This window comes from Lathamus discolor, chromosome Z (genome assembly GCF_037157495.1).
Source record: "Lathamus discolor isolate bLatDis1 chromosome Z, bLatDis1.hap1, whole genome shotgun sequence".
Classification (NCBI taxonomy): Eukaryota; Metazoa; Chordata; class Aves; order Psittaciformes; family Psittacidae; genus Lathamus; species Lathamus discolor.
The window spans coordinates 65,748,315-65,765,852 of record NC_088909.1 but is presented as its reverse complement, the minus strand read 5'-3'; the positions used below and the strand labels follow the sequence as shown (position 1 = coordinate 65,765,852).

The 17,538-nt window shown below is 38.4% G+C and overlaps 1 protein-coding gene across 1 annotated transcript in view; it reads right to left on the bottom strand.

Annotated features, from left to right (window-relative positions):
* CNTNAP4 (contactin associated protein family member 4) overlaps positions 1 to 17,538 on the bottom strand; it is a 225,895-nt gene that overhangs the window by 137,945 nt on the left and 70,412 nt on the right. Inside the window, exon 3 of the mRNA XM_065661351.1 lies at positions 11,091 to 11,284. Within this exon, the coding sequence (XP_065517423.1) occupies positions 11,091 to 11,284 (194 nt within the window). The remainder of the gene's footprint in view (positions 1 to 11,090; positions 11,285 to 17,538) is intronic.

Sequence of the window (17,538 nt, the reverse complement as noted above, 5' to 3'; positions counted from 1 at the left end):
TGTAATAAAAATCTGTAAATATGCTCAAGATGACACTGTTATTCATGAAAATACTGGAAGCTATTCATGGTATCAAAACAAAGAAATAAATTTTTGTTGAAGTTAAGCCAAGAAGAAGTTCAAATCCATATATGGATTTTAATATGGAAATTAATTCATAAATGACACACATAAACAGAAACACAATGACAGTAATGAAACACCCCTAAGAAACAACTAAAAAGTGTGGATCAGTGGTTTGGGCCCACTTAAAGTTTGTTAAACTTTCAGAAAGAGAGTAATATTTCAAATTTATGTATAGCTTGCAGAAAGCTTCTATCATTGAGGATTTAAAAAAAAAAATAAATTTTCATAGAAGTATAATCCAAAGAAGTATAATACATATGTAAGTATAACAGATTTCAGAGGGCCTTATACTCCTACTTGGGTGCTTTTTAACTCTTGATATTCACAATATCTCACTGTTCTGCCTTTCCTAATGTGTTAATAATGGCCTGACTGTAAAACAATATGAAAATGTAAAAAAAGCAAAATTTAGGGTTTTTTTTCTTGTTGTGTACTTCAGAGTTGCATGTTTTAGTTCAAATTAATTAATATTTCTCAAAAAGATGAAAAGTGAAATATAAATCTTTTAAAGAATATATTTGCCAGAATTTTAGTCTTGCTTTTGCATAGGAACTGATAAGCAAATTTGAGAACTGACCATATATGCCTCAAAATTTTTTGAAGTTTTGCCCATTTTAATTATCATTCAGAAACAACCAGGGCTGATATGCAGACCCAAGAAAAAGGACTAAAACCGCTTAAATTTTTAGAGAAGACAGTACCTTCTGGTTAGAACAGTGCATGTGATTTCACATTTTTCCTACATAACATAGTAGGGCTTTTTCATTATGTTTTTGTAGCAAAGGATTTCAGACCAGTGTAGACGGTTTATAAAAGATAGTTGAACACTGTGAAGATAACATGTTATGTCAATTTATAGACTAAATGAATGACAAAAAAAAATATTTGGCTCAACACTAGACAGATAATAGAACAGCTGTTCTTATGCCAAAACTCATCTTTTAATACATATGTCTGTCCCTTACTCCTTCTCACCATAAAAGGTACTATTGTCCATGAGCCCTTTCATCAAAACAAGGACCAAACTAATGAAGACAGGATGGATTTCCATAATATCATAATCCGGCCAGAAACTATTATTTTCCAGTAATCTCTTTTGAAGAACTGTGGTTTAAGTTACCAAATTAGATCATAAAATTTATTTACATTACCTTGTCTGTCACTATAAAGTTGCTAATCTTGCAAAGCCAAAGTCAAATAGAGTAACTTAGGCCAAAATCAGCTTTTAATAAAATGTCATTGTCAACAGCTTTTCTACTGTAATTTTTTTCATAATGGTATATCTAACTTTTCAAGATAGCTTATTTTTGTTTTGAAAGGTATAATATTTTGAAGTGACAGTAAAGAACTGTTAATATTGACCTAAAAGCATGGCTTTTTAGAAGTAATTTTTAAAAAAAAAAGCATATAATTATGCTGTTCACAATAGCAACAGGAGGTATAGTCTTTCACAGTAAGACCAATTATATTATTATTATTCCCCCTGACCTCAAAGTCAGGGACAGGGAGCAGAATGAATCCTACATAATCCAAGTGGAAATGGTTAATGACCTTCTACACCACTTAGACACACGCAAGTTTACAGGTCTACCTGGGATCCACTCAAGGGTACTGAGGGTACTGGCAGAAGCACTCACTGAGCCACTTTCAATAATTATCAGCAGCCCTGGGTAATCAGGATGTCCCAGGTGGCTGGAGGTTAGCAAATGTCACCCACATCTTCAAAAGGGCTAGAAAGAGCATCCAGAGAAGTAAAGGCATGTCAAACCTCAGTGACTGGAAAGGTTATGGAGCAGATCATCTTGAGTGCCATTATATGGCATGTACAGGATATCTGGGTGACCAAGCCCAGTCAGCATGTGTTTGTGATAGGCAGGTCCTACTTGACAAACCAGATCTTCTTCTACGGCAAGGTGACCCATTTAGTGGATGCAAAAATGCTGTGGATGCTATTTACTTGGACTTTAGTAAAGCCTTTGACAGTTTCCCAAGCATTCTCACAGAGAAACTGGTTGTTCATGGTTTGGATGGGTGCTCTCTTCAATGGGTAAAAAAATGGCTGGATAGCTCCGCCTGAAAAGTCATGGTGAATGGAATTAAATCCAATTGGCAGCCACTCGCAAGTGGTCTTCCCTGAGATTCAGAGTGAGGCCATTTTTATTTAATGTCTTTATCCAGGATCAGGACAAGGAGACTGCATGCACCCCTCAGTCCGTCTGCAGATGATACCAAGTTGGGTGGGAGTGTTGATCTGCTTGAGGACAGGAAGATTCTATAGAGGGATCTGGACAGGCTGGATAAATGGGGAGAGGCAAATTGTATGAGGGCAACAAAGCTATGTGCCAGGTCCTACAACATACAACAGGTCACAACACCACCATGCAATGTTACAAGCCTGGGGAAGAGTGGTTTCAAAGCCACTCAGAAGAAAAGCACTAGGGAAAGATGGTTAACGTATGAGCCAGCAGTGAGCCCAGTGGCCAAGAACAACAGAAGCATCCTGGCTTGTATGATAAACAGCATGTCCAGCAGGACTAGGGAAGTATAATCTACTTGGCATTCGTGAGGCCACACCTCAAATACTGTGTTCAGTTTTGGGCCCCTCACAAGAAGACAAACAGTGAGGTGTTGGAGCATGTCCAAACCATGGCAGCAAAGCTGGTGAAAGGTCTGGAGCACAAGTCTCACGAGGAGTGGCTGAGGGAACTGGGGTTATTTAGTCTGGAGAGAAGACTCAAAGGAGACCTCATCAGTCTCTACAACTACCTGAACGAAAGTTGTAGCAAGGCGGGTGTTGGTCATTTCTCCAGGTAACAAGTGATAGGACAAGAAGAAACGACCTCAAGTTGCACCAGGGGAGATTTAGATTGGATATACTTAGATTGTCTCTAAACTGGAAAGACTGTCTCTAAATTGGAGAGACCTAAATTTGATGAATGGACCACTCAGTGGATAAAGAACTGGCGGGATGGCCACATGCAAAGAGTCGTGGTCAATGGCTCAATGTCCAACTGCAGACTGGTAACAAGCGGTGCCCCTGAGGAGTTAGTATTGGGACTAATCCTGTTCAACATCTTTATAAGCGACATCAGTGTGCTCTTAGTAAGTCTGTCGATGACTCAAGCTGTGTGGTTCGGTGATATGCTAGAGGGAAGGAATGCCATCCAGAGGGAACTTGACATGCCTGAGAGGTGGGCCAATGCCAACCTTATGAAGTTCAACCGAGCCAAATGCAAGGTCCTACATGTTGGTCAGGACAATCCCAGGCACAGCTACAGGCTGGGGAAAGAAGAGATTCAGAGCAGCCCTGCAGAGAAAGACTTGGGGGTGTTGGTTGATAAGAAACTGACCATAAGCCAGCTTCAGCATGCGCTTGCAGCCCAGAAAGCCAACGGTGTCCTGGGCTGCATCAAAAGGAGAATGACCAGAAGGTCGAAGGAGGTGATCCTGCCCCTCCCTCTACTCTGCTCTCGTGAGACCTCACTTGGAGTGTTGTGTGCAGTTCTGGTGTCCTCAACATAAGAAGGACAGGGAGCTGTTGGAACAAGTCCAGAGGAGGGCCACGAGGATTATCAGGGGACTGGAGCACCTCCCGTATGAAGAGAGGCTGAGAAAATTGGGGCTGTTCAGCCTGGAGAAGAGAAGGCTGCGTGGAGACCTCATAGCAGCCTTCCAGTATCTGAAGGGAGCCTACAAGGATGCTGAGAGGGACTCTGCACTAAGGACTGTAGTGATAGGACAAGGGATAATGAGTTCAAATTTAAACAGGGAAGTTTAGATTGTAAATAAGGAAGATGTTCTTTACTGTGAGGGTGGTGAGGCACTTGGAATGGGTTGCTCAAGGAAGCTGTGAATGTTCCACCCCTCGCAGTGCTTAAGGTCAGGTTGGACAGAGCCTTGGGTGACATGGTTTAGTGTGAGGTGTCCCTGCCTATATGGAACTATATGATCTTCAGGTCCTTTCTCAACCCTAACTATCCTATGATTCTATGATTTTATTATATAAATGTCTTCAATGAAAGGGTAATCAAGCATTGGAACAGACTGCCCAGGGAAGTGGTTGCATCTCTGCCCCTGGAGGTATTTCAAAGGTGTGCAAATGTGGCAGTTAGGGACCCAGTTAAGTGGTGGAATTGTTAGTGCCAGGCTAACAGTCTGACTTGATGATCTTAAAGGTCTTTTCTATCATAAACAATTCTGTGATTCTGTGACTTTGTGATTCTATGAACTGTTTGTCTTTTCGAGTTCCAACTTCATACTTTTAAGCTTCTTCAGCATACAAAGAGTGGGAGAAACACTGTTTGAGTAATATTACTTGACATAAATCTACTCATATTTCCCTCAATTATAGAGACATTTACAGTATATTTTTATGCAATTTCTCTTTATTAGAATCTGTATCAGTCAGTTTCCTACCATGGAATATATGTCTGCATTTGTAAGTGTGGATGTATGCATGCACATACATCAAAATATTTTTTTTGGTTTCAAGGAAGAGATGTCACCTTATAACATTTTAACAAGCAACCAAAGAGCTTTGAAAATGTTGATCGATGTACTATTTCTGATAATTACAAATGATAAGAAGCTGCTGTGGAACCAAAGAGGAAGGACAAGAAATCAGGTGTTACTAGAAATATCCAGAAGATTAACAGTACTGAGATGCTCGGATTTCATTTCCCCTATAACTGTGCAGACATTAAAAGTGATCAGTCATAATCTTTTTTAAATTAAATTATTTTAACCATTTTCATATCTCATTTGTTTTTGCTACCCACAATTTTCTAGTTCATAGGGTACTGTAAATATATTCACCATGGTGTCATGAAATTAGTATAAAATTCTTCTGGAAAATTAGTTTCAAATTCATTATTCTGAACATTTACTCATGAAGCCCTGAACTTAACACTTATGGTTACTTAGCTGAGGAATTTAAACATATCATTGTGATTTGTGTACATACTGAAAACTAAGAGGACATGTTCATGAATATTGTAGCAAGATGAATAAAAACTGTGAACTATTTCTAAAAGCAGTATTTACAAATAATTTGAAAACAGCAGATTCATTTATGTAAATCACACTCTAACAGACAGTTCTGAGGAAGAAAACGCAAACATTTGTTGAATAAAATATTAGTTATGAATTATTCACCTGCCTGTATTCTTCTCCTCACATTAAATAAAATAACAGGCTAAGCAAACTTTTCAAATGTTTGAATCCAATAAATGATTCAGTATCCGACTCTTTTTCACTGAACCTCATGTTTCTTATCTCAAATGGGATTTCATATTCTTGTTTGGACCTATCTTGGGTTCAATGGAAGATAATACTGCCTACTTCCACTGCTCACATCTTACTCGGAAACATACCACCCCTAAAATACACAGAACAAAACCCCCAAACATTTATGCTACATTAAGATGTGAAACAAGCCAATTCTGCTACACAGAATGTAAAATTATTTTTTTGCCATAGCTATATTTTTTGACAGAAAAGCTTTATTGCAAGGGACAGGTAACACTATGTACTGGGTTTGAATGGCAAAGTTTTTGTACTAGGAGGGCTACACAGGTGGGTTCTGTGAGATACTGCTCGATGCTTTCCCCATGTGCATAGAGCCAATGCCAACCATCTCCAAGACAAACCCACTGCTGGTCAAGGACAAACCCATCAGCAATGGTGGTAGTGTCTCTCTGATAACACATTTAAGAAGGCGAAAGAGTTACTGCAAAAAAAGCCATTGCAGATGGAGAAGGGAGTGAGAATATGTGTGAGAAACAGCTCTGCAAACAACGTTAGGGAAGAAGGGAGAGGTGTTCCAGGCACCACAGCAGAGATTCCACTGCAACCCATGCTGCAGACCATGATGAGGCAGACTGTGCCCCTGCAGCCCATGGAAGTCCACAGTGGAGCAGATACCCACCTGCAGTCCATGGAGGACTGCACTCTGGAGCAGGCAGATGCCCAAAGGAGGCTGTGATCCCATGGGAAGCCCACAGTGGAACAGGCTTCTGGCAGGACCTGTGGCCCTGTGGAGAGAGGAACCCTCACTGGAGTAGGTCTGCTGCAGGACTTGTTACCCCATGAGGGACTCACACCTAAGCAGTCTATTCCTGAAGGATGCACCCCATGGAAGGGACCTACAGCAGAGCGGTCTGTTCTTGAAGGACTGCACCCATGGAAGGGACCCACACTAGAGCAGTCTGTTCTTGAAGGACTGCACCCACGGAACGGACCCATGGTGGAGCAGTTCATGAAGAACTGCAGCCCATGGGAAGGACTTTGGAGAAACTCACAGAGGAGTGTCTCCCATGTGACCCTGCAGTGGAGCAAACGAAGATATGAGGAGAGCTTTCCTGAGGAGAAATGAGTGGCAGAAACAATGTGTGACAATCTGACCACAACCTCCATACCCCTGAAGCTCTTGGGGAAGGAAGTAGGGAAAAACAGCAGTAATTTAAGCCTGGGAAGAAGGAAGGTGGGGGGAAGCTGTTTTTAAGATTTAGTTTTCTTTCTTATTACCCTATTCTGACTTGATTGGTAATTAATGAAACTTATTTCCCCATGTCGAGTCTGTTTTGCCTACTGCAGTAACTGCTAAATGATATCTCCCTGTCCTTATTTTGACCCATAAGCCTTATGTTGTATTTTCTCTCTCTTGTCCAGCTGACGAGGGGAAGTCACAGAGCAGCTTTGTTGCAGCTAGCCTCCAGCCAAGGTCAACCTACCACACCCCATATGGATATGCACCATAACCATCTAAATGGCTCTAGAAAAAAATATTTGCTTTTTTAAAATAAAGATATGTATACGTATTAGGAACAATGTATGTCAGATTTACTATAATTATGATAATGGTGAAATAAGGAAGAAAATATAATTGCAAAAGACTACAAAAGCTTATGTAATATCAGTCTGCATACTCTATAAGAAGCAGCACATTTTATATTTACCTTCATAACACTCAAACTGCTACAGGTGAATACCTTGAAATTATCATCTTAAGCTAGCATGACACAGCAGATTTCTGTATGTGCCATTAAACTGAACTCTCTAACTTTCAGATCCTGAAAATCTTTATTTTAATTCAATATTGCCAGAAAATTTACTTCTGGCCTGCACAGATTTTGACAACCACTGTTTTTCACTCTCCCTCTTTCTCTTACCTGTTCTTCTAGTCAGTAGCTCTTGGGTTTGTATATCCAATGTTACGGACAATAGCAATGCCATAACTGTTCCTACTGTTATTTTAATAAATCTTCCTGAAACAGAGTATTTCTAAGATAAACCATTTTGATGATAATATGTTTTACAATTTCAGGACACACAGTTTGTTTTTCTAACTTCTTTTTTTTTTTTTAATTTAAAACACACATTCTGCACAAGATGCAGAGGATTTTTAATCAAGAACTGAAAGTGAAATACAGTTGGCTTGTCTTTTATGCTATTACACTTTACACAGAGAATTTAAAAATTTAAAGCCGCAAATATTTTTTTAACCACTTTATACATATTAGTGGACTTTGAAGTTTTTACACATAAATTATGGAATCTGACAAACCACATGATAATTTTCTCTTTGAGGATGTTACAGAAAGACAGAAGTCAGTTGTAGCTAAGTTGTTACATGTTTTTGAGTTACACAGTTGAACTGAGCAGTTAAAACTGTTCTGTTGGGAGTTTTTTGGCCAAAAATTCATGAAAAGTGAACGATGAACATATTACAACAAACCTAGCCACATCAGAACCAACTGTGTTGAAATTATCACCATCTGCCCTACTTTAACTCGCAGGTTAAAAGGCAGTTTATTTTCCGTAAGTATCAACAGAAAGAGTGACAAGCCAGTCTGTGTACTGGTCACAACATCTGAAATTTATGTTTAAGGAAAATGTAGTGATGGAGCACCCATTTAAATTATCTATGCCATTGACTGCAGAAAGAATAAGTAGAAAATTGTTTTGGTTCAAAGCAGTAATTAACAGAAGTCCAGCAAAGTAACATATAGGTGCAGACTTTTGCTTTTACAGTGAAGCAGATAATGATGAAGAACAGTGACTGATTTTATTCCAAGGGGGAGGAATGGTTGTGATTCGTTATTCCTTAATCTGAAACTTTGCATAGTGGTGAGTCATTTTATAGCATGGGGAGTTTCCAATAAGCTCTAATACCCCAATTCCTTTAAACAGGAAATTTGGAACATGAGTAGCAAGACATGCACAACAAATCATTCAACATTCATACAACTTTATATAATCAAAATAGTAATTGTTAAATTAATCCTTCTCAGAGGAAAAAACTGCTGTCCACAAATATGCATTTCACCATTAATAACAACTATTTTGCTTTAGAATTATATCTTGACTAGAACTCTGCAAACTTAAAAAGATGTTGATATTGACCCCAGGAAGTCCTGCCTGAAAAAAAAAAAAGTCTTACAGCACAGAATGTACTTAGAAATAACTTTCGAAAAGATAGTAACAGTCATGTCAGTGAGGACAGAAAACGAGTGTGCAAATAGATTTTTTTGTTGAACTAAGGAAAAATTACTCAAATTACCTATACCTAACTACACTCACCAATACTTATTGTACAAGAGAAGTCCTAGTAACTGTAATGGAATTAGCCTTTAAAACATATCTTTAGTAATTGAAGGATTTTAAATAATAAATAAAATCTACATGAAAGATAAACTCCTTACAGGTATAAGATAGCAAGTGAGGCATACATTTAGGTCATCAGTAAACAAAAAGAAGAATAAGATCAAGGTGCATTGCCTGGGTTAAGGCTATGGGTTAAGACTAAGGTCACCATGATTCCTTCTAAACTAATTCCAAATATGCAGAGTAGTGAAAACAAATCATATTTAGCAGCAACAAGAGGGGATAGGCTTCATCTCACCTAAATTTAGAAGATCTATAGGCAATGAAGCATTTTATAGATGGTGGAGGAATAAGATAATTGTGCATGATTCATTTCAACATAACACAGATATCTATGGTCAGAGGAACTAGCCTTAGAAAACACTACTCTTTTCAGAGACTATGAAGAGAATTTTTATAACTAAATACTCTGCAGATGCCTGGATAGTCTTTGCATCTCAGTTACAAAAAATTTACAGTGAGTGAAAAAACTGTGAATAGCTTTATTTATAACAGGAAACTCAGAATATTAAATTATGATAAGTCATAAAATGATAAACACAATTCAAAACTAACTTCTGAAAAGGAAAAGAAAAAGTATGGAGCTGTGAAATTGTACAGAAGGTAAGTAATCTTTCTATTTAAGCACAGAATGAGTGCAAATCCTTACACACAGCAAAGAACTCTGAAGTAATTATACTTCAGAATTATTCTGAATTATATTTCTGAAGCACTTATACTACACGGGACCTTCAAAATCAAGCATTTTCTTTCATTCTAAGGCATGGTAGTAGTGAAAAAAAAAAAAGGGGGGGGGAGGAAAACATTACCTCTGGTATGTCAGGCAATCTTGCAATAGAGCAATGAGTCAGTTATGAAAAGGATAAAAATAACACAGTAGGTATCAGAAAATGTGAGGTGTTCTTGCCTGAAATGAACTTAGGGACTTAATTTAAGAAGACTTAACATAAACAGGTAACAGTCAAAGAAAATCTATAGTATAAATAGAGATTTAAAAGTTTAATTTCAAGACTACGTCTATACATTAGTTTAGAAAACAGAAAATATATTCCCCTAGAAGCACAACTCCTAAATAAAGATACATAAAAGAGATCAATAGACTATCCCTGAATTTGATCATTTACATCCTTGAATTATGCATCAGTGCCTGCAAGCCATGCCTCCAATCTGCACTGCAATCATTAAAATAATATCTTTTTTATTAAGCTTGAGATAATGGAATTGAATCCTACAGATCTAACAACCTCCTTACCCCAGTGTCTGTATCAGCATTCAACAATTTAATTTTTTTTTAATATATATTTTACTGGTGGCAATATTCAGGAAGTAAGTATCTACATCACTGTTTGCAATACCAACATGGGATTTCAAAAAAGCCCTTTCTAAAGAGATAAAGCAGCTCTACCTCTCAGATTCATTTTATCAGTCTGTCTGATGATAGGCAAAGACAATATTGTAGCAGCTAATGTTCATTTAACATTTGGAAGATTGTTTTTCTTTTTTCACTTCTCACAGCCATATGGGCTAGAAAATCATTTATTTCTTTTTGTTATGAAAACACAATCTGAAACAGAATTATGTAACAAAATCAAAAAGAAGGATAATTATGCAAAAAATAAGACACTGTGTAATCTCACTGTACCATGGACGGGGTTTGACAATAACAGTAACAAGCACATTTTGAATTAAAAGTCAACAAAAAGAAAATGCATAAAATAAAATATGTTTTTTTAACTGTCGCAAGAAACAACTGAAGCCTGAATCTTAGTAAAGTTAAAAAAGTAATCATCTTTTTATATGAACTGAAGGACAGAAGTAACGGGATAAACACGTAGGCCACAAGTACCAATATTCTTCAACATAGTAACAATATTCAGTCCAAGCTGCTTATCACTGAGGATCAGGGGAAGATTTTGGACATCATCTGTCTGGTTTTGTGCATCCTTTGCTCACAACAATATGCATGTGAATAATTAGTGATGACCGTAGCAAGGCTTATTAATTATTACTGTTAGCTACAAAGCTAATAGGAGATAAATGGCTTGCAATATCAGAAACTGGATTGAGTTAAAAGATCCAAAATTAAATATTGCTTAAGATTCACTGTTTTTTAAATAAACTGGGATTTGGCTATGATCTTGATTTCTCGTGTTACTTGATTTATTTTTTACAATCAGATTAAATGATCTAGAAAAAAGTAAAGAAGGGTTTGTTGGTTTTTTTCCCTAATTAAAAAGTCAAAATTAACACACTGGAATCAGTACTGCAGAAACTTAATTCTCATTATTGAAAGAACATACCCAAATGCTTTCTTCTTGACGATACTGCTTCCAGTTTCGTCCACTATCACTAAACATCAGAAGGTAGCTTGTTACCCAGTCGGAGCTCCCATAACCACCTTGAGTAGCAACAGCAGTAATCTCAGTTCTTTCACCAAGATCAATCTGAAGCCATTGATATTTATTGGACACAAGAGGAGACCAGCCACCAGCACCTTAAAAAGAATGAAAAAGATTGAAATGTATTTCTAAAAGAAGAAAGTTAATACAAAATTTGTATATGCAAAAATGAATTAATCATTTGAGGAACCTCATCTAGTGAAAGGGTAGACAATCTCATGAGTAAAAAATGTTGGGTTATGACAACATTTTGCAAAATTTTTAAGCATTCAGACATGGCTGGCACCTAGTAGGTTTTATTAGAGAATGGGGTGACAATGGTAAAAGTTTCATTTTGTGAGTACAAATTTGGATCTAATTCAGCCAAACTCACACAAAGACACCTTAAAAATTTCTTAAAGCACACAGACCCAGAACAATAAAAGCATATATATCTAGTTCCCACAATCAATAAACAGTATATTGTGTGGAAACAGACAATTTCAATCCAATCTTATGATTGTATAGGCTTTAAATGCTCAACAGTTCATAAATAAAACATCACATCTGTTTAATTCTGTTCAGGGTCAAGTTTTTCACATGATCTCTTTTAGGAAAAAAAAAAGAATTATTACTTAGGGATTTAAAACTGTCATATAAAAAGAAAATAGGAAATCACATAGACGTTCCTAAGCTACAAAAAGTGAGGTTCATTCTACAGAGCAAGGTAAGGGGAAATAGCTCAGAGAAATGCGTAAAGCACTATGTATGTAACAATTATTTTTTCTGAACATTTATAAGCTAATTACAGTGTAACATGTACTTCTCAGATAATTGAGATATTCTACCTTAATTCCCATTGAATTTCTCCCTTTAGAAATTTCTTCCTAAAAGCAGACATCAGGTCGAGGATGTATCTATAGCATTTTCTACGCATGAATTTTATGTGGTTTCTTTATTAACCCATTTTTCATGGAAACTGTAGCTGAGTGGGACTTTGACTTTTCACTTAATCAGAATTAGTGATACAATTATTTAGCAAACTAATTTCAGAAGATCTATAGTTAGTCTCAGAAGTCTCTTAAAGGCAATTATTCTACCCCACCTATGTCCTTTCCAATAAATATCAACTTATATATATATATATACATAAATTTTATAAAAAAAAGAAATAAAAAAAACCTGAAGGGACAGTCACACCACACAATCCAAATAACCCAAATGTTTGCACATGCAAGTTGATTAAATGGGCAAGAATTAGCAGTCTCTGAAGACAAATTCCTTCAAAACTGTCTCTAATAAATGTAAGTCCTGATAGGGAACACTTTCTTCCTTAGATGAACATGTAACTGACTACATCTAACAGAAGAAATACAGACATGTCTCTGAAAATGAAGAACAAGAAGCAAAGAATGCAGCATTACCTAAGATAGTAATTCAGTGAAAATACACGCTAAATTCCTAATGTATAGAGGCAAGGTTATCCATATTCTTTTATGTTTTCTTAATGAAAAGTATATCACTAGGTGAAAAAGTGTCTATTTCTTTAAAATAAAAGGTTTGACTTTTCAATTTCTTTTTCATGACAGTTTATTATTCTTTAAGAATCTATTCTACCAGTTCTCCAAGATGCTGGCTACAAATTCTTCATACTCAGCAGCAATGTAAAGACAAAAGAGATTTAAAAGAAAAAAAAAATCAAGATTTGAAATGTACTTCATTTAGCACTACATGGCAATTTTTTTTTTTTTTAATTTTTTTTCTTTTTTTCTTTTTGCCCAAAACACAGAGAGATAACCAACCATAACAAACAGCCCTGGATAAAATAATACATATATTAATGTAGTCCTCAGTGAGAGCATGTGAGTTTCCTTTTCTAAACTGGTCACTGGTCTCCTACTCAACAGCTATTGGTTTCTCTTTTATCTTTTCTGCAATCTTGGCGTTATCTTTCTAAAACAGCATAAGTGCCCTGAGGCCACCAAGAGTATTTAGTAGCCCTGCCCAGTCTCCCATGGGTCCTCCCCCTATGCCCTGTCCATCGGCTCAGAACCATAGTTGACCTCAGCCGGCCCATCCTTGCTCTGTGACATACGCTTCAGATGTTTTCACTTAAGCTTCTGAAGTGAAAAAGCCTCATTAACACTACTCCCCCCACACGCTTTTTATATTAGACCCATCACTACTGTATTTCCAATAATGTATTTGTTACTGCAAAACCAAGACTGCAAAACCAAGCCTATCACAAGCTTGCTCTCCGAGAAGATGTCACTGGGGCACCCAGGTTTTCTCAAGCAGCACCCTCAGAGAAATGCTGCCCATTCAGCCTCTCCCCTGAAAACAGGTACATCCACAATAGCGTATTTCCAGTTACAATACAAGTTCTAAAAATTATTAACAAGATGACACTTAATTTAAGACAATGTCTAAACTACTTGAAAAAAAAAAACCTTCATCTTCCTTTCAGGTAAATTCAGTTCTTCATTAAATTCTCCTCCTTCTTATTGAGAAGTTCCCCTCAAAATTCATATGCAGCAGCCTTCATTTGCACTATACTCATCTTCACACAGCCTCCCGGCCATGTCCCACCTACTCCCATCTACAGCAGTAGCACTTATTCAGTGCCAACTGATGTTAAGAAGAACACAACACAGAACCCAACAGGAAGGCTTTCTCCCTGAAAGGAAGGTAACAGAGTAGTATTTCAGTCAGGGCTGCTGTGTCCCTTGATTGGACAGGGCATCATTTTACTGCTACCAACCCACCAGCCTTGACATCCAATGCCATCTCATCTTGCATTGTGGAAATGAATAAATGAACTAATTGAAAAACAAATTGTTTTTCAATTCAGCATTCTTGAAACTCCCTGTGAATTATGTAGATCCTACACTAAAATAAGGGGTCAGTTAGCCTCCTGGGGTTGAAGTTTGGCTGTAGTGAGATTAGGTTGAAGTGCCAAAAGGCAAATGCCTTCAAAGCTAGTAAACTGGACAGAAAATTAGTGAGATTATGAACACTATAAAAGATGGAAAATCAATGTGAATACAGAAAAAAATCCAGTAAATTTATTTGGCCCATAATGTCAATTCAAGAAAGGTGCTGAATATTTACCAGGATATCCATCTTTGGACACTTTCTAAATTAAACCAAGTTGAAACTATATCATTGATAAATCCCACATACTCACAATTACTTTCTATGAAGGCTCCACTAATATTTCATATGCTTTAACTTAAAACAGAGGAGGTCAAAAAGATTTTCCTTAATTACTTCTTCGGGAAGACCAAGTGATACTGCATCCTCCCTGGTTTGTGGCTGCAACTCAATTGCTCTGTTGCAGCCTTCACAAACCTACCTTCATGTCCATGCTGTTTCTTCTTTTAATGGCTGTAGAGAGGTGCAAGGCAGCATTTGGCAAGTAAAAATTTTGTGAACTCCCAGCCTTGAAAATTAAACGAGGAGCTTCACACTCACAAGCAGGGCAGTCCACATCTGTAGCATATGCAATCTGTGGCACACAGCTGCTACCAGCTGAGGGACGTATTTCTGCCTTTAGTACCACATTTTCCAGAAGATTTTGCAAGTCAAGACACCAGGTAGTCTATTCCACCCCATTATACTGCACTACATCACATGAAAAGAAGAGAAAGACACAGACACAGAGGTTTCTAATGCCAGTGATAATTGATTTGAAGGGTTACTGTAAAGATGCAGCCCCAGAAGCTCACTGTCAGCCATCTACTGACCAGTACCACATAAGACACATATAGAATAGCCATGGAACAGAAGCAGCAAGATATCTCAAATGGCCTGTGTGAAGCCATAGCCTGGCCTGAATCACCATTCTGCAGCTGCAACATAGGATCATAGAATAGTTAGGGTTGGAAAGGACCTTAAGACCACTTAGTTCCAAGCCCCCTGACATGGGCAGGGACACCACCAGCTAAAACATGTCATCCAAGGCTCTCTCCAACCTGGCCTTGAACACAGCCAGGGATGGAGCATTCACAGCTTCCTTGAGCAACCTATTCCAGTGCCTCACCACCCTCACAGTAAAGAACTTCCTCCTTATATTCAATCTAAACTTCCCCTGTTTAAGTGTTAAACTGTTACCCCTTGTCCTATCACTACAGTCCCTAATGAAGAGTCCATTCCCTGCATACCTACAGCCCCCCTTCAGATACTAGAAGGCTGCTATGAGGTCCCCATGCAGCCTTCTCTTCTCCAGGCTGAACAGCCCCAACTTTCTCAGCCTCTCTTCATATGGGAGGTGCTTCAGTCCCCTGATCATCCTCGTGGCCCTCCTCTGGACTTATTCCAAGAGTTCCATGTCCTTTTTATGTTGAGAACACCAGAAATGCACACAATACTGCAGGTGAGGTCTCACAAGAACACAGTAGAGGGGCAGGATCACCTCCTTTGACCTGCTCGTCATGCTCCTTTTGATGCAGCCCAGGATATGGTTGGCTTTCTGGGCTGCAAGTGCACACTGAAGCTGGCTCATGTTCATTTTCTCATCGACCAACACCCCCAAGTCTTTCTCCACAGGGCTGCTCTGAATCTCTTCTTTGCCCAGTCTGTAGCTGTGCCTGGGATTGCTCCGACCCAGGTGTAGGACCTTGCACTTGTCATGATTAAATTTCATAACCTTGGCATCAGCCCACCTGACAAGCGTGTCAAAGCCCCTCTGGATGGCATCCCTTCCCTCCAGCATATCAACTGAAACACACAGCTTGGTGTCATTGGCAAACTTGCTGAAGGCGCACTCAATCCCACTGTCCATGTCAGCGACAAAGATGTTGAACAAGGCCGGTCCCAACACCGATCCCTGAGGGACACCACTCGTTACAGGTCTCCAGCCGGACATTGAGCCGGTGATCACAACTCTTTGTGTGCAGCCATCCAGCCAGTTCTTTATCCACCGAATAGTCCACCTATCAAATTGATGTCTCTCCAATTTAGAGACAAGGATGTCGTGTGGGACAGTGTTGAATTCTTTGCATAAGTCCAGGCAGATGATGTGAACTGCTCTACCCTTGTCCATCAGTTCTGTAACCCCATCATAGAAGGCCACTAAATTGGTCAGGCAGGATTTCCCCTTAGTGAAGCCATGATGGCTGTTACCAAGCATCTTGCTGTTTTTCATGTGCCTTAACATGCCTTCCAGGAGAATGTGCTCCAAGATTTTGCCAGGCACAGAGGTGAGACTGACTGGTCTGTAGTTCCCTGGGTCATCTCTTTTCTACTTCTTGGAAATAGGGGTTATATTACACTTTTTCCAGTCATTGGGAACTTCACTTGACTGCCATGATTTTTCAAATATGATGGACAGTGACTTAGCAACTTCATCCATCAACTCCTTCAGGACCCACAGATGGATTTCATCAGGTCCCACTGCCTTGTGCACGTTCTGCTTCTTAAGATGGTGTCAAACCAGATCCTCTCCTACAGTGGGCCCAAAGTCTTAATTAGCACAGTCCCTGCATCTGCCTTCCGCGACTTGGGTGGTGTGGTTGGAGCATTTGCAGTGAACTTTGCTTCTTGCAGCACTTCACCACTGTTTCACATGGTGCTTTCATCTGTCAAGGCTCTTCAGCAGCTCTCCTGTCTGAATGTCCAACAGCCAGATGTCCTCGCAGTATCTGTCTGCTACCTGCAGTATCACAGAGATTAAACATTTGCCCAGTCCTGAAGGAAACATTGTTAGAACTTGTCCAGTCCTCACCCAGCACTTTATAGTCTTTTTTACAGTGTTTGATCCTCGGTGATATGGGGAGGTTTCCAAGAGTCTCTATGGGGATACAGATACTGTGTTCATAAGACAGTACAAGAATATATGAAAACACAGGGCTAAATTAAGATCTACACGAGGTACATAACTTTGTCATTGCTAAACTTTCTGGATGATTGACTTTCCAGACTTCACCTTCATTTGCTAACTTTTCTTTTTTTACAGTACCATTTATGTAATACACATATTTCCTTCGATTGCCTCTTTCTGCATTTCCTAACAGCTGCCAAAGAAACATATTCCCCTGTGAACTAACAGCAAATCAGAAAAATAATTTTCACAAAGGAGGCAAACTATATCTAAAGATACTTTGTTTTGAACCTCTTCTCAAGAGATGTTTAACCTTCTTCATTCCACTCTTGCCAATATTGAGATTAGCTGCATGAATTATACCAACAATCTACAATCAGGCTGGAGAAACATGCAAGTTTAGTGCTTGGTATCTGTTAATAAAAAACCCCACATGAACAAAACCCAAAACCATTACACATTTCATTTTTATGAGGAACATGATGACTTAGAGTTGAACACATAATTTCTAAATAAAAACTTTGCATTCTGTTTAATGTTAGATCTTCC